General features: G+C 43.4%; 1 protein-coding gene across 18 annotated transcripts in view; it reads right to left on the reverse strand.

Moving 5' to 3' along the window:
• Positions 1-15,242, reverse strand: part of USF3 (upstream transcription factor family member 3) — a 63,755-nt gene extending 48,513 nt beyond the window's left edge. For 12 of the 18 annotated variants that reach the window (XR_014787892.1, XR_014787893.1, XR_014787891.1 and 9 more), the window contains exons 1-5: positions 15,163-15,242; positions 8,815-8,897; positions 8,481-8,542; positions 2,096-2,124; positions 1,871-1,953 (exon numbers count right to left, since the gene is read on the reverse strand). Coding sequence is in view for 12 of the 18 variants with exons in the window: in XM_084835325.1 (XP_084691451.1) it covers positions 1,871-1,953; positions 2,096-2,124; positions 8,481-8,524 (156 nt within the window). In the remaining 6 variants the exon portion in view is untranslated. Of the gene's footprint in view, positions 1-1,870; positions 1,954-2,095; positions 2,125-7,689; positions 7,730-8,480; positions 8,543-8,814; positions 8,898-14,984 lie in introns of all 18 variants that reach the window. The other 6 variants (XR_014787895.1, XM_084835329.1, XM_084835327.1 and 3 more) reach the window with 2 other exon arrangements.
• Positions 15,243-17,507: the final 2,265 nt, after the last annotated feature.

Here is a 17,507-nt window from a genome sequence, read left to right on the forward strand (position 1 = left end):
AGACACACCAAGTGGGGAGGCAGAGATGGCCTCTCCCCACTCCGAAGCATGCTTCCTCCTCTGATGCATCTCCTATGACTGGTGAATAAGAAAGAAGAGCTCTGCCCACAGAGGGGCTCAGAGAGGTTTCTTCACTTCCTCAGGTAGCTGCCCTCTTGAAGAATTCGCTACCACAACAAGTAGCAACAGCCACCAAACTGGATGGCTTTAAAACGGGGTTAGACAAATTCCTGGAGGAGAAGGCTTTCAATGGCTACTAGTCCTGATGGCTATGTGCTACCTCCAGTATCAGAGGCAGGATGCCTATGTACACCAGTTGCCGAGGAACATGGGCGGGAGGGTGCTGTTGCACTCGTGTCCTGCTTGAGGGTTCCTGGTTGACAGCTAGGTGGCCACTGTGTGAACAGAATGCTGGACTAGATGGACCCTTGGTCTGATCCAGCAGGGCTCTTCTTAAGGCTGTGTGAATCAGGGGTCCACAAAGCATTAGGTGTAATCTCAATGCCAAGTGCTCTAAAAGCCCTCTTTCCCCACTTTTTGTTTAAACAGACCCTCTTGAGTCCTTGTTGAGGAGAATGGCAAAGAGAAGATCAAGAAATAAAGGGTTTCCTTCTTTGGGACAGATCTAAGGCCTATAAATTACTCCCAAGCAGCAGCTCAGAAACAGCAAAGCTACCCCGCTCCTCTCCAGAAGACAAAACCAGAAGACTGGAAGGTTCCTCCTCTCTGAAAAGGACACACAGTTATTTATGTTTGGCCTTGTCTTCTACCAGAAGATGAATTACCCCTTGGCTGTCTGCTCCACTCCCCCACTGAGCAAGAATTGTTTCCTCAGTCTATCCAACTCCTGTATGTATTGTGAAAACTATTTCTTGGCCATGCAAGCAATCCTGGCCTTTCCCAGCTACACACTGACAAATGTAATGTGGAATCTGGGCAACCACAAATGTTTCTTCCACAGCCACTACAATCATTACAATTGGCGCTGGCCATATCAATGTCTACCTGGATCACACAATCTTTTCCCACATCATATACCCAGAGAAGGCCAGGACAGGCAATACAGACATTGGCCACATTTGGACAATGAGGTTCTCAGCTAAATAAGCCAAGATATGCACAAGCTTCAGGCACCTGCACACAACAACTTCACTCCTTCCTTTCCGCAAATGGCAAAGCAAGCCAGAAACTGCAGTTTACCAGTTTCCTATTATGCCAAATCAGGAAACTATGGTTTCTATGGTGCCAAATCAGGAAAAAATGGCCTTCAAACAAGCCAGAATATGAAGCTATAGTTTAAAGTTGGCTTCCATATTCTGGTTTGTGTGGAGGCCATTAACCATAGCTTGTTGGTTTAGACATAATGAGAAGCTATGGTTAACTGCAGTTTCTGGCTTTTATTAGCAAGTGTGGCTGAATAACTGAGTCCACGAAGTGAAGGCTTGGCAAAACAAACTTTACTTGGTTGCAAAAGGCACACACAAACACTGACAGAAGAACTGAACTTTTTCTGTACAAAACAAAGCCCTGCTTAAAGTAGCAAAAAACTTCTCTAGCTCTGCCTTGTTAATATGAAGTGTTCTCTGCATGTATCCAGGGAAGGTGATCAGCTCTACATCCTTGATGACCGCTATTACATCTGGAAGAGCAGATTAACCCTTTGGTGAAACTTTCTATTAGTGTGATCCCCTGCCATCACTACTCCAACAGCTTTTTCGCTGGAGGAGCGAAAGGAGGAGCAAAGTGGCTGCATGCAGGTGCCTGAATCTCATACCTCAACTTATTGTCAATAAGTCAATTGATCGCACAAAACAGGACATTGTGTGAATCAGCTCTGAAGTGTGCATATTCAGCTACTATGTTCACTTGCCTGTTTTAATGCTGGGGAACATGGAATTAGTTCACCAATTCGGTTTATTCCAGCATTTATCTTCTTCTTTCGATGCCTCTCCACTGGGAAAAAACAGAAAGCATAACCTATGTAACAATACATTGACAGCATGCTAAGAAAAAAAAACTTTTCCAATTACAAAGGGCACTTGTCTTTACATGCTTAAAAAAAGTATTTTGATCATAGCAACACTAAAGCTCCTACCTGCATTGTGAGTCTCACGGTTTTTCTTTCTGTTTAAAAAACAAACCAAAAGATGAAATGAAAAAAGGCTTAATTACGTGCTGCAGTCTAGCATCTTTTCTTTAATACATGATAATATGTAAAACAAGGCTCTTCTTTTCTGGCAGCAAAGGCACAAAAGAAAGGGAATACATTTACACTAAGCATCTCGCGCATATATATTTTGCTTGCATGTAAGTAATATTATATTGTATCCTTTGCAGAAGCTGCTCTGCATGAAACAAGAAATTAGTTATCCCCTATAAGCTTATACAACTGTGCACTTTTACACACACACACACAATTCTGTAGTGTAGGTGCTCTCCTTACTGAGGCCTTTACACACTAATAGGAAAGAATTAAAAGGCACTAAAATGGCTACATGGCCTTAGGGGAATTCAAACCATGAACAAAATATTGCAATATAAACAATTTCTTATGTTTATTACATGTATAGGTTATCTAGCAGGTACAGGAGAAACAGCACAGATGTGCAAGAAAACTGGTACAAAATACCGTTACCTCAGGATTCCTTTTATTTAGCAGGAGATTTACGTCAAATTAATTTAAGATATACTTAAATGACTATAATTTCTTAAGTCAAACAAGGATAAATAGGTTTTTACACTAATTTCTGCCAAATGAGAAAAAGATGAATGCTGTAAAATAAAGGTTCAATATATTTAAAAATTAGACAATGAAATAATCTTAATTAAGCTTTCATCAATAACCAATACTTGAAGAGATTTAACTGAATGCAGAGTTCCAGAGAATAGCAAGGAGAGACAAGAAGGCCTTCTTAAATGAACAATGCAAAGAAATCGAGGAAAACAACAGAATGGGAAAGACTAGAGATCTCTTCAAGAAAATTGGAGATCTCAAGGGTACATTTTGTGCAAAGACGGGCATGATAAAGGACAAAGAAGGCAGGGACCTAACAGAAGCAGATGAGATTAAGAAGAGGTGGCAAGAATACACAGAAGAACTATACAGGAAAGATCTGAATGTCCCTGATAGCCATGATAGTGCGGTCACTGAACTTGAGCCGGACATCCTCGAGAGTGAAGTCAAGTGGGCCTTAGGAAGCATTAGTAACAACAAAGCTAGCGGAGATGACAGTCTCCCAGCTGAGCTATTTAAAATCCTAAAAGATGATGCTGTTAAAGTGCTGCATTCAATATGCCAACAAATCTGGAACACTCAACAGTGGCCACAAGACTGGAAAAGGTCAGTTTACATTCCAATTCCAAAGAAGGGCAACGCCAAAGAGTGTTCAAACTATCGCACAATTGCGCTCATTTCACATGCCAGCAAGGTGATGCTCAAAATCCTACAAGCTAGGCTTCAGCAGTATGCGAAGCGAGAACTACCAGAAGTACAAGCTGGGTTTCGAAGAGGCAGAGGAACTAGAGATCAAATCGCCAACGTTCGCTGGATCATGGAGAAAGCAAGAGAATTCCAGAAAAATGTCTATTTCTGCTTCATTGACTACGCTAAAGCCTTTGATTGTGTGGATCACAACAAAATGTGGCAAATTCTTAAAGTGATGGGAGTACCAGACCACCTTACCTGTCTCCTGAGAAACCTGTATGAGGGTCAAGAAGCAACAGTAAGAACCAGACATGGAACAACCGATTGGTTCAAAATTGGGAAAGGAGTACGACAAGGCTGCATATTGTCACCCTGCTTATTTAACTTATATGCAGAGTACATCATGAGAAATGCCGGATTGGATGAATCAGAGGTCGGAATTAAGATTGCCGGGAGAATTATCAACAACCTCCGATATGCAGACGATACCACCCTAATGGCAGAAAGCGAAGAGGATCTCAAGAGCCTCTTGTTGAGGGTGAAAGAGGAGAGTGCAAAAGCTGGTTTGAAACTCAACAGTAAAAAAACTAAGATCATGGCATCTGGCCCCATCCCTTCCTGGCATATAGAAGGGGAAGAAATGGAAGCAGTGACAGATTTTACTTTCTTGGGCTCCAAGATCACCGCAGATGGTGACTGTAGCCATGAAATTAAAAGACGCTTGCTCCTTGGGAGGAAAGCTATGGCAAACCTAGACAGCATAGTAAGAAGCAGAGACATCACCTTGCCGACAAAGGTCCGTCTAATCAAAGCTATGGTTTTCCCAGTAGTAATGTATGGCTGTGAGAGCTGGACTATAAGGAAGGCTGAGCGCCGAAGAATTGATGCTTTCGAACTGTGGTGCTGGAGAAGACTCTTACGAGTCCCCTGGACTGCAAGGAGGTCCAATCAGTCCATCCTAAAGGAAATCAACCCTGACTGCTCATTGGAAGGACAGATAATGAAGCTGAAGCTCCAATATTTTGGCCACCTAATGCGAAGAGAAAACTCCCTGGAAAAGACCCTGATGCTGGGAAAGACTGAAGGCAAAAGGAGAAGGGGACGGCAGAGGATGAGATGGCTAGATAGCATCACGGATGCAATGAATATGAACTTGAGCACACTCCGGGAGAGAGCGCAGGACAGGAAGGCCTGGCGTGCTATGGTCCATGGGGTCACGAAGAGTCGGACACGACTGAACGACTGAACAACAACAACAACACTATGTATATTTATTTAGAAGCAAACCCCACTGAGTTCAATGAGACTTATTCTTAAGTAAACATGCATAAGAATGTAGACTAAGACATCAATCCTTTGGTCCCTGGGCAAGTGTCCCAGGGACCATAAGATGGATTGGATTCCCACCTCTGAGGTCAGAGACAGCACTTCAACCTTGGAAGGGGGAGTCAGAGATCCAGCCCCTGATCCTGACCCCTTCCAGCTGGTGCAGAGAAAACTGTACCAGCTGCCTCTCCAAGGTTGGAAAAGGGGGTGTTCCAGTGGACAGGGAAGAGAGAAGACCAGAGAGGAAACCAAAGAAGCCAGAATATGATTTATCCTCAGCCTCCTCCAGCCTCCTCCCATGCCGCTCTGAAGCACCCTTGCTAGCAAAAAACCAGTAACTGGAAGATGGGAAGGCAAAAGTCACTTCTGCTACTCCTCCTACTCTGCCAGCTTCATTCTGGCAGGGCATAGGAATCTCTGAAGCCTCTGAGTTTAGGGGCTTCCAAGCAGCGAGGACACAAGCCATAGGACTGCACCCTTAATAACTAAGGCATCAGAGAGGAGTATCCAGCACTAAGTTATCTTGCAGGCAAAGCTTTAACTGGTTTGTTCAAGTTAATAGAAATAAATCAGTCCCATTGTATTACATAACCCAATTCTTAGACCTTTTGCTTTGCAACTGCTTAAATGAAAGTGACAGATTAGATAGGTTGCCCCAAAATTACATGGCCACATTTGCTTTCACAACCAGAATTAGATTTGAATACCTAACATTCCGGGGTTGATCATCATGTTGATGCTAAAGGCACACTATGTCCCTCTCTGCAGCACTCTTCTTAAAGGGATATGATTGACTGAGGACCTCAACCACTATTTTGGCAAAGGTTATATTGAGCAACAACTCCCCAATGCTAATTTTTAAAAATGAAAAATTCCTCTGTTCTACTACTTTCAACTGTCAGTTATACAAATGTGAAACATATTAGACACAATTCTGTCTGGCAAGGACTATGTATACTGTCTGGCAAGGACTATGTATAAAAAAAATACTATTTGCAAGGAACAAAAATTAATTGTTCAGGATAGATAACAAAAGATTTTTAAAAGAGCCTTTTGAAATACAGTGTTTGAAATAAAGCAAGACCAAAATAATTTTTAATTTTCTATATGTTCAAAAACTAAACATTTAACGATCTTGGTGGAACTGGTACAAACCTATCAAAAATAGCAGTCATTGTTGAAAGTCATTTATTCATATTTCAGTTTGTCAAGACTTGCCATAACAAATTAAAAATATAAAAATTATCGTTGAAGTTCTGTATAAAAAGGAAAAGGTAATAACATCAGAGACAGTTATGTGTTGTCATTGAAATAGTCAACATTATCATCTCCGGAGAGTCTTTGGCATTGTCTAATCTGATGTAAAGGTTGGCTAGGCATTTCTCTGCAGTGACTTTATATACTGGGCTATCTATCACAACTCCAACTCATGAGGCATTTTCCTGAAATAACAATCTAGCTATCTAATAACCTAACAAATAACAATAACTGAAGGCATCAGTAATTATTTAATAGAGTAAATGCCTTTCTAATATGGAATACTGAAATGTTGGACATGCAATTTTCAAGCCCAAAGTTTGGTTTAAACCTAAGGTGCCAAACAGCTAATTTAAGACTTTCCACAGTCAATTTTCCACACTTCCTGAACAAAACATTTCCCTTTCCTTAATCTCCACTTGCATGGCAAAAACATTTTAGAAAAACTTTAAGAATGAAAAATGCTTCCCTGCATTTATGGTTTAGAAAAACTGTAGGAATGAAAGAAATTTGTTTTTTTTCCTGCCAAAAAATTAGTGGCATCAGAGCAGCCAGTTCACTGAATGAGCAGACATTATTCCAGGAATCTCCAAACCTTCATTGCTCAGCCACTAATTGAAAATATAGAGAGCTGAACTGTCATTTTTAGGGGTAAAACCTAAATATATATCCTCATGACGGAAGTGACTTGTCTTTTTTGTTTATGTTATTCTTTAACAACTACGCCCTTATCTGGACAGAGAGAGCCTAGCTACAGTTATCCATGCTCTGATAACTTCTCGTCTGGATTACTGCAATGCATTATACGTGGGGCTGCCTTTGAAAATGGTCCGGAAACTTCAGCTGGTCCAAAATAGGGCAGCAAGACTGTTAACAGAGACTGCCAATGAGCTCATATTATGCCAGTACTTTTCTAGCTGCACTGGCTGCCATTCCATTTCCGGGCCCGATTCAAAGTGCTGGTGTTAATATTCAAAGCCCTTAACAGCTTGGGGCCAGGTTATCTGAAGGATCGCCTCCTCCCATATGTGCCTGCCCGGACCTTAAGATCATCATCAGCGGCCCTTCTCCGTGAGCCCCTGCCAAAGAAAGTGAGGCGGGTGGCTACTAGGAGGAGGGCTTTCTCTGCTGTGGCACCCCGAATGTGGAATAAGCTCCCTAGTGAGGTTCACCTGGCACCTACATTGTATTCTTTCCAGCACCAGGTGAAGACCTTTTTATTTTCTCAGGCATTTTAACATTTTAGCTCTTTAGACTTTTAGCTTTGCTGTTTTAAATCTGTATTTTAAATCCCTGCATTGCTGCTAGGTTTTATTCTGGTTGTATTGTGGTTTTAATGTTTTATATATTTTGTATTGTTTTATTGTGTGCTCTTTGGTTTTAATTTTTGTGAACTGCCCAGAGAGCTCCAGCTATTGGGCAGTATAGAAATAAATAAATAAATAAATAAATGTGGCCATGTAAATTAATGGTGCTGTAAAAATACTAATAAAAAGACAGCTTTACTGCAAGAGAAAAATCCTGTTAGTCCCCTCCTGTTTTGTGAGAGCAAGAAGGGGAGGGGACCCTTTCATTATTGATATCCAAAGTACTATCTAACAGGTTCCCTCTGCACAACCACCTTATGCTGACTACTAAATAAAGAGATGGGGAGGGGGAAAGGGGAAGAGATTGATTATAACCTTGAATCTGAGTCTTGGAAAACATGTGACTTGGCTTGACCTGAAGGGGGAAAAAAAAAAATCTGTATTTGGTGCTCTAATGGCACTCTCTTTACTGAAAAACAGAATTTTCTGTACACAGCCCAGGAATGAACACCACAAATATAAATAAAGCAAAGAGCTAGACTCCCTCAATAGTCTGAAACTACCAATTTGTTGATGTTTTTAAAACCAGCCTTCATTCATATTTTACCAGCTAGCCATCTTTAAACTTTTGCTAACCAAATTAAACATTCTGGACAGAAAAATGTAACAATGGACAAAAAAATGAAAGCACTCTCTAAGGGAGCAATCCAATGTCTGCTAGACAACGGCTAGACAGTCATAGGATATGTTCTTTTCTGGGAACCGACCTCGGAGCCTGCACTCTAAGGTCGGTTCCTGGGGAAGTGACCTTCCCCCCACTTCCGCGCTGCCTAGGAAAGGGGCGTGGCGGAGCAGGGAATGTAACTGCCTGTACGACTCATCCTATGTGTCCTACAGCAGCCTTCTTTTCTGCTCCATGTTCCCGTGGCTAGCTGCAATTGGCTGTTTAGCCGAAAGAGCAGGGCAGGAGAAGCGCAGAGGGAACGATCCCCTCCGTGCTTCTCCTGCCCTGCTTTGGATATCAACTTTGGTCAACTATCTAGATAGGATTGCTCCCTAAAGCTTTTAAGCAGATTGACAGTGCAACCTGTACATACTTACTTGGGATTAAACCCCACTAAACCCAACAGAATATACATTTGAGTAGACAGACACAGGACACTTACCGGTGCTGCTTCTTAAGAGGAGCCTTCTCGGTCATCTCTGGCATAGTTTGAGAGAAAAGGATCTAGAAAAAAACCCAGAAGCTAGTAACAATTCTAGAAACACAAATCATTACAGCTGCATCTGAAAACTCTGACTCCAAGTATTTTCCTTCTTCATAGCTAAACCTCCACTGGCTTCTTGTGGTGGCTTTTACATTAGCGCAGCCCACCTAGCAAATAAGAAGACGAAAAGATTCTAGCCTGCCTAATCACATATACCTCATTTGCACAATAAAAGAACAACCACTTATGTAATGGTTCTTTGTCTAGTCACCTGTAAATTATTTGTACTCACCTCCAGGGAGTGGCTGTTTACAAGCCTGAATTAGCATTCCAGCTTCTGCTGTGTTAGTGATTATCAAACTGTGCTTCACAGTCCTATGTAAAACAGACAGAATTTATTGGAATTCTTAGAAACTTGGTTAAAAGGTTTTTAAAGGTTGTAAGCCATTAGTACAATTAAACACATTCTTTTAAATGTGGGGGGAAGGGGAGAATGACCAATCCCTCACACTTCATTGCAAGACTATTCTAAAGTAAACTGGAACAAAACATGATTTCTCCTGCCTTACACAGCCTGAATAAACTGTGTGCATATTTTTTCTTCTTCACATATTAAATTGTTTCTCATACTGGCTTTCACCTTAAGGACTACCACCATTACTTTCTCTTTTCTGCAAATCACCTTGAGGTATCTGCCACAAGCTATTTGAGTTTCACTGCCTGTGGCGTACATACTGTAATTTGAATCGCTCAAGTTGATCTATGGGTGTATGCTCCTGTCTCTAGTGTGTGTGCATATGTGTATATGAATAAGATTTTTATTTTTTTTTGCTCCCTTCCAATTGTCAGATTTTGAAGTGTCTCCTTCAAAAAGAGTAGAGTAGAGGGCAAAATCCATTTAAAGAAATCATAGCCTCCCCAGATCTGATAGACCAGAAGACTGATTGTGATCTGTGGAGTACAAAATATGTAATAGTGGGATGAGCAAACTGAAAAGTCATTTGCATGCTTCTTTGAAGCTCACATCATATTATCAGAGCAAACAAACAACTAACATGACTGGGAGAAGCTAGATCTGGTTGCAGGTTCTATTTCTAACAAGAAATAATCCCACACGGCCCATGCGCTAAAACACACCACATTAAAATCCAGTTAAGAATTGCTATTGAGTTATAATGCAGAAACTCCAATACATCTACATCTGGAGCGCTCAATGGACTGCCCAGTGCAGTGCCCACAGGTGCACTGGTGCCCATCAAGCACACACAAAGCCTCTGTGCCACGTATTGCCTTCCCTCAGAAACGGGGAGTGAACTTAGTCTTCAAAATACATAGAGTTTGGGCAGGAGGTGAAAAAGAGGGACACTCTTGCTCACTTCCTTTCTCAGCTCTATGTACTTTTCAATGTCAAAATCAGCACCAGTGTAGCAGAACAAAAAGCAGTGTGACCAGGAGGGAAGTGCCCTCTAAAAGCAACAGACAGAAAGAGAATGGTAACGGGGGGAGGGGGGAGATGGAAGAGTAGAGCAACCTGACTCGTCTGGGGAAGACAGTGACACAAAGCAACAGGGAATGGGAAGGGACAGAGGGGGTTATATCTGTATTTTTCCTTCTGGGTCTGTTCCCCAACCTTTCTCTGGGTTTGTTTTCCCTCTCCCCACCCCTCCCTCAGGGTGATCCTGAGAGAGAACTGTGGGTTCAATGTAATTGTTTTGGGCTCAAACCTTAACTCTGCCTTGTATTTAAGCTCTTGAGTAAGTTACTTGTATCTCATCCCCACAGGCTTGCTTAGGGAGAAATTGGTGTTTTTTAACTGAACAGGCCCATTAGGACAGCCATTTTGTGAACAGACATGCCCCTTAGGAGCCATTTTGTGACAGTGCCCACAACACTGTCTCAAAATCTCAGATATGCTCATGGGCCCAAAAGGGTTTGGAACATGCTCAAGACAGACATGCTAACCAGCATTTACGAAGAGAGAAGCAGAGGACTCAGATGCTCCACCATGTAGTCAGAAGCTCTGCAAGAATCATCTAGACCCAGATGGGTTAAAAAATTAGGGGTGGCATACATTCCAATTAAGGAACTCATTGGCCTGAACTATCCTACTATACAAGATAAACACATAAGACTATTGGCCACGCAAGTAAGTACTGATGGGAGATGCAGTCCAACATCTGGAGGGCCATGCATTCCTCATCCCTGACATATGTGATTGGATCATCCACAACAGTTTTGCTCTGGAAGCACTTCTAGTGTGGTGTGCCTTGTTCACTCCTACTCTGTGCACATGTCAAACCCTAATCAAGACTATTCTGCTATCAGGATTAAAATGCTGAGGATCTTCTTAGGAGTAAGAGAACGGCTATGTTGACTTCTGGGCCTGTTCCTACCCTGTGATTATATTCTGAAAGAATCAAGCATCCAAAACCACTATCCAAGTATTTTTGGAGACTTGAAGGGCATCAAGCTAGTGCCCTTCAGATGTGTTAGACTACAACTCCTAGCATTCCCTGCCAATACAGCCATCGCTGTGTTCCCATGCTGCCTAGGAACAATGGAAGTTGTTGGCCAACACATCTGGAGGATACCAGGTTGGGGAAGGCTAAGCTGGGTATTAAACATATAACAGCCAAAATTTGACAGGCTGGGTTTTCTTTCCACAGAAGATATGATCAGCAGAGTTTTCCCTACTGCAACCAAGGACACGAGCATCTACCAGTAGAAGTTAACAGGAACATTCCAAGCTTGACTTTTCTTCTGGGGGTTTGAGTTGCTGTGAGAAAAGTACATGTCAAAGGGATTGAGACAAAGGGTTAAACTAAACACATTCACCCATATGTGCTCCATTCATGTATAAAGGAAGGTGAGGTGGTCTTAATTTTTACATAAAAGGGCACCTGGCTGTGGGGAGCCAATCCCTTTCCTGCCTTACCAGCTTGTGCTCTGTTGCCAGAGACAATTTTCTCACATGCCCAGCTCACTTCTGGTATTGGAGCTGGGAGCGGGGAAGAGAGTTTGGTCAATAGATTGCAGGGAGGTAAGATAGGGGGAGTTCACCTTTCCTCACTCAGGTGCCCCTTTTGATGTCAAAAGCAGAGACTCACACCCAATTTGTAAACAAACAGGAGACACATGAACAAATGCGAAAAAGGCAATGACGTTGTTGGGGCCCTCTGCCTCATTCTCTTTCACATGTACCTTCCTGCCATTAATTCGCACCCCCCAGAATCGTAATATCAAGCCTCTAGTGAACTATCTGCCTACAATGATGTAACAAACATGAAACTACCAGAGAATCATAGAATAGTAGGGTTGGAAGGGGCCTACATTGAGTCCAACCCCCTGCTCAATGCAGGAATCCAAGTCAAAGCATCCCTGACAGATTGCTGTCCAGCCTCATCTTGAACGCCACCAGTGTGGGAGAGCCCACCACCTCCCTAGGTAATTGGTTCCATTGTCATATTACCCTAACAGTCAGGAAGTTTTTCCTGACGTTCAGCTGGAATCTTGGCTTCCTGTAACTTGAGCCCATTATTCCGCATCCTGCACTCTGGCATGATCAAGAAGAGATCCTGGCCTTCCTCTCTGGGACAACCCTTCAAGTACTTGAAGAGCGCTATCATATCTCCCCTCAGTCTTCTCTTCTCAAGGCTAAACATGCCTAGTTCTTTCAGTCTCTCTTCATAGGCCTTTGTTTCCAGTCCCCTGATCATCTTTGTTGCCCTTCTCTGAACCCTCTCCAGTTTGTCTGCATCCTTCTTCAAGTGTGGTGCCCAGAACTGGACACTGTACCCTGGCCGAGGCCTAACCAGTGCTGAGGGGAACTAGTACTTCCCGGGATTTGGAAGCTATGCTTCTATTAATGCAGCCCAAAATGGCATTTGCCTTTTTTGCAGCGACATCACATTGTTGGCTCATATTCAGCTTGTGATCTACAACAATTCCAAGATCCTTCGCGCTTGTAGTGTTGTTGAGCCAGGTATCCCATTTAATCCTGATCTTAATTAATCCTAATCTTAACCACATTGACTTAATACAGTAAAATCTACTGATTTATTTCTGAAGAAGCTTGGACTGTGATCTTGTACACACTTACCTGGGAGTAAGTGCCATGGAGCTCAATGGGGCTTACTTCTAAATAGACATGCATATGATTGAACTGTTGGGATTGCAATCCATGTGTTTTATTGTTGTCAGAATATAGAAAGAAAGCATACAGAAGCAACTGCAGAGCTACTGAAAGTACAATCCTCTACTCTGAAGTAAGCCTCATTGGATTCAATGGCACTTACTCTCAGGTAGCTGTGTACAGGAGTGCAGGCCAAATCTAGCACAAACCAGATATAATTCCACTCCACACAAAAATGTTGCACATACATATCTATATATGAAACAATTTAAGTTAATAAAAATTATGTGCCCAAGAACAAAAAAATAAGTTGTCTATTAATATATTTAGTTTGAAGAACTGAAGCAATCCTAATTTACAACTCTACAGCACTTCCTTAGGACAGCCATGGGAGCAAGGAACTGCACTAGTGATAGAAATCAGCAGGATATCTTTCATATGATGTATGAGATGTCTTAATTTCAAGCCCCGTAATCTTTAGAAAGACCCTGTAAGCAAGGTCAGTATTATTTTCTCCATATTGCCCAACACCAGGCTGAGGCTGACAGAAAAATAATTTGCCTGATTGGAGCAAACTAGACATTACCGGAGCAAACTAGACTAGACAAACTTCTATGTAAGTCTGTTCAAATAGGAGCAAACTAGACATGGTGCTCACCAGTTTGGCTAAAAAGCAGCTGGACGGGTTAACTTCTAATTCTAAAACAGAGCTGTGCATACTGAAGGCCAAAATATCTGGAGAGCCACAACTCCCATCATCCCTCACCACTGGCTATGCTGGCTAGCACTGATGGGAGCTGAAGTCCAAAAACATCTGGAGAGCCCCAGGTTGGAGAAGGCTGCTATATTAAAAGAAGCATGAAGAGGAGATAAACCCCACCTCCTCTCCTCCCTTATCTTCCAGCACTGTGCAGCTTAAAAATGTTTGAAACAGCAGTTAAACTGGAAGAGGGGTGGTATTATAAGGTAACATCCCCTCACCCACTTCTACCTTATAATCAAACCACGAAGTACATGTTTAATAAACATACATGCATCTGACTTAGCCCCTAGTGAGAAACAAGATTTGACCTTATGACTTACAGCCCAATCTTACACTTGTTTAGGAAGTAAGTCCCACTGAGTTCAATGGGGCTTTCTCCCAAGTAACTTGCCTTAGCCATCACACCATTTCTCAGAAAGTTAACCCACTCTCTCTCAGGCACTTTGATTTTCCCCAATTCTTCAGAGGTATGTAAAATGGCAGGCTTAGACTCAGTGGAAGATGGGCGGAGGAGTAATGCAAAAATGCTCAATCTCTCTATGTGGTGCAGGTAAGATTTCCCACTTGTTCGAATGGAAAGGGCAATTCTGCAAGCCTGTCCCATCATGTATGCAAAGCTGTCCCCCCTGTGTACATGAGAGCGTGTGCACCTGTATTGCCAGATTAAAGCATGAGGCCTCAAGCCTCACATACACGTCCAGAGTCTTAATGACCATGATATATCTAAATTGACTATCCAAAATCTACTAGCATTTTTTGTTTTTTATACTGTCTGCATCATGTGAAATTATTCCATTGCAAATATCATCTGGGTACTTTGACAAATGGACTCCTTACTCCTTCTTTTGTTGGGATCCAGATTATAATGTGCTATATAATCTAACACACCACAATCTTTTCCATTTCAGAGTGCTTATATGAAAATACCACAAGAACTATAAAGTAATTCCAAAAGTGTTTAGAGAAGAGTCCTTCTGGATCAGACCACCCTTTCCTACAGCAGCCAACAAGACACTTCTGGGAAGCTCATAAACATGGCATGAAGCTAAAAGCTCTGCCCTTATCGTGTGTTCCCAACATCTGCTATTGAAAGGTGCTCTGCTTCTGTATGTGGAGGTTCCTCTTGGCCATCTATGCAGCCATTGATAAGCATCGCCTTCAAATGCAACACGCTATGGTCCACACTTTCTTGGTGGCCTTAGTAGCCCTTTTGGTTTGGCCCCGAGTAAACCAGATGCTCGAAGAGCCTTGGCTGCTAATGCCACCACCTCTTCCAGCTCCAGAGCTGGAACGGCTGGCGGGGTTTGCTGCTTTGGCCATTTGGGCAGCCTAAGTGCTCCGCGCCGCACACCACCCCAGTCTTCACCCCAACCTTGGAGCGGAGAAGGTGGCTAGTATCGTCGTCACGCAAGTGCCGGACAAACCCCGCCAGGTTCTGCAGCTCCAGGCTTTGTGGGGAGGGGGTGGGCGAGAGAAGGACGCCAGAAGATGGCAGCATATTTTGGCACGGCGAACTAAAATGTGGAAGCCTAGCAAAAGCGAATCAACGGGAGACCGCTGCACTCACGAGCCCGCACAGCCTTTCCACGGAGCTCCGTCCGACGGACGTACAACCCGAACTGTCGCTGCGCCCGGAGCACTTCAGCGCAGGGCTGGGAAGGGCCCCCAGGGGGGCCCGCGAGGCCGCCGCGCATAGCTGCTCCAGCCCTCCCCGCCACGACTCCAGTCTGACCAGAGGGACTCACCGACGGAGCGCAGGGCGGGCTCGGCGGCTGCAGCCCCACCGCGAGGGACCATCCTCCTCCGGGGAGGCCTCTTCAGTCCCGGCGCGCCCCCGCCCCCGCCCCCGTATCCTTATGCGCACTTGCCCAGATAGTCCCGCCCCTCCAGAGCAGCCAATGGGTGACAACTTCACCGCCCACCTCTGTCAATCAGGGACCCCGAAAGAAGCAGACGAAGCCTGGAGAAAAGTGAGACCTGCCCCCTGAAGCCTTATTGGCTGTACGGTGAGCCGGAGAAGGGTACATAGATTTTGGATTGATGTGAGAAGGGTTAGACTGAGGGAAACAGGAACTACTTGAGAGGCCAATGAGCGGTTGAAAATGCAAGCGGGGCGGGGAGATTGGTAGGCGTTGTCCGCAGGGGCCGAAATGAACTTGATAGAAGCGCATTTAAAATTGCATTTGTGTCTTTCACCCATGCACAGCAACAGAGAAGCGCGTGTGAAATAGGTCTAAGATCATATATGCTTTTTCTCAATTTGGGTTGGTCTCCAAGTTCTTGCCAAATTCTTCATGCCCTTTAAAGAAGTTGTTGCTGCCTCTAGAGTTGTTCTTGTTGCTGCTAAGGTAGTGAATATGTGTTTGCTTTATGCCACTTCAGACTTCACTCACAAGATTGAATGTCCTCCATTAAAAAAAAATAACTGCACATGTAAAGTAAATGTCAGGGAGACAGCTGGACTAGAATCTTTCCTGGTATTTTACATTTCTTAAGGATGGGTGTCTTTGTTTTAAAGATGGAGCATTATATCATATGGGCTTCACCTTCCAGACACAGGTTTACCACCTTTCAGCAAAGTAGGCCACAGTTAGGCCAATTAGTGGGGCTTAGGAGCAGTGGTTGTTAAAGATGCCAGTGGAATTTGGTTAAGATGGGAAGTTTTATTTGGAAGCCTAGGGAATGATTGCTTTTTAAAGGTCTCCCAGCACCACAAGTTTCATTGTTTTTATTTTATCAGTCTACCATGGCTTCTCCTCCAAAGAATCCAGGGAATTGTAGTTGGGGGAGGGTTCTGAGAGTTCTCCGAGAACAAGGGCGGGTTAATGAGGGGGTTTGTGTGCGTGTGTGTGTTTGTGTGCGCGCGCACACGCGTTTACTAGAAGAGACCTTGTGGCCTGCTGCTGTTTTAATTGAATGGGGTCTTTTAACAGTTAAAGGATAACTAATCTGAATTAAGTGATTCCATTTTTCCTGAAGAACACAGGAATGCCCTTGCTGAAACCAATTAAGATCCACTGGCCAACATTCTTTGCAGAAATTTCAGCAACAAGCAAGCACTGAGTGGGCTACTGGTATATAACATGCTATTGTCTGTGGAGCCCATGCTCAGACCTAGTTCCCCTCATGGTGCTTCCCTGAGAGGAATTAATATGAACCAGCTAGAGTAAACCCAGCCCTCTTGACCAAGGCAGAGGCTGGAGAGGAATTACCTTGCCTCTTTCATCCTGGCTCTATTATGCTACTAGTGGTTCTAAACCCAAACACTCTTCCATAATCAATAACAAAGGGCCATCACACACATTATGCAGAGGCAAACCACCAAGCATACACTCACACCAAGGAGCTGCTCCCAGTCACAGCTTTCCACCTGTTTATAAATGTGTATTTGTTGTATTCACATTCATTGTTAGTTTTTAAGGTACCACTAGACCTTTGTTTTGCTGCAACAGATAACACGGCTGGAAATTGCTGATTTTTTGTAAGCTGACAAACAACCCCAAATGCCCCTGTTTGGATGTCATGGAAACAACCCTCAAATGTAGCATTTGAGGGTTGTTATAATGGAAACAGGAAGTGGCCCATGTGCGCCTCAGGTGCAGTGCGTGTCCCCATAATTATCCCATGATCCGCCATCGGACACTGCCTTTACATCTGAACAAGGCCACTGAGTCTTTGTAGAGTCCTGCAAGTATGCCCTTCATTAATTTTGCTGGCAGATAGTTTTTGGAGCTCCTCACTGGGTGCGTGCCCTTTGCACATCTAAATCCCTAACTCAGGGGATTCCATAAAGGAGTCTTGCTGTGAGAAACATAGTCTCATGGAACCCCAGCTTTGATTGTTTTTTCTGTATTTCCACTTCCAGTGGAATCAACCTGATAAAATCTTGGTGTGGCTAAGTAAACCCTTTTTACCTTCTTTCTAGATTTCTTCTTTTTGGATATCTTCTTTATGGAGCTAAAGATCCCCATACCCTCCCTATATTTGTGGACAGAGCACAAAAAAAGAAAGGAAGAACTCTTTTCATTTCCAGCTGCGATTCTCCCTCCTCTTTCTTCTTCTCAGAAACTAATCTACCATACAGCATCCA

Source organism: Heloderma suspectum, chromosome 2 (assembly GCF_057233095.1).
Source record: "Heloderma suspectum isolate Gila_16-S chromosome 2, 16-S_ref, whole genome shotgun sequence".
In the NCBI taxonomy this organism is placed as follows: Eukaryota; Metazoa; Chordata; class Lepidosauria; order Squamata; family Helodermatidae; genus Heloderma; species Heloderma suspectum.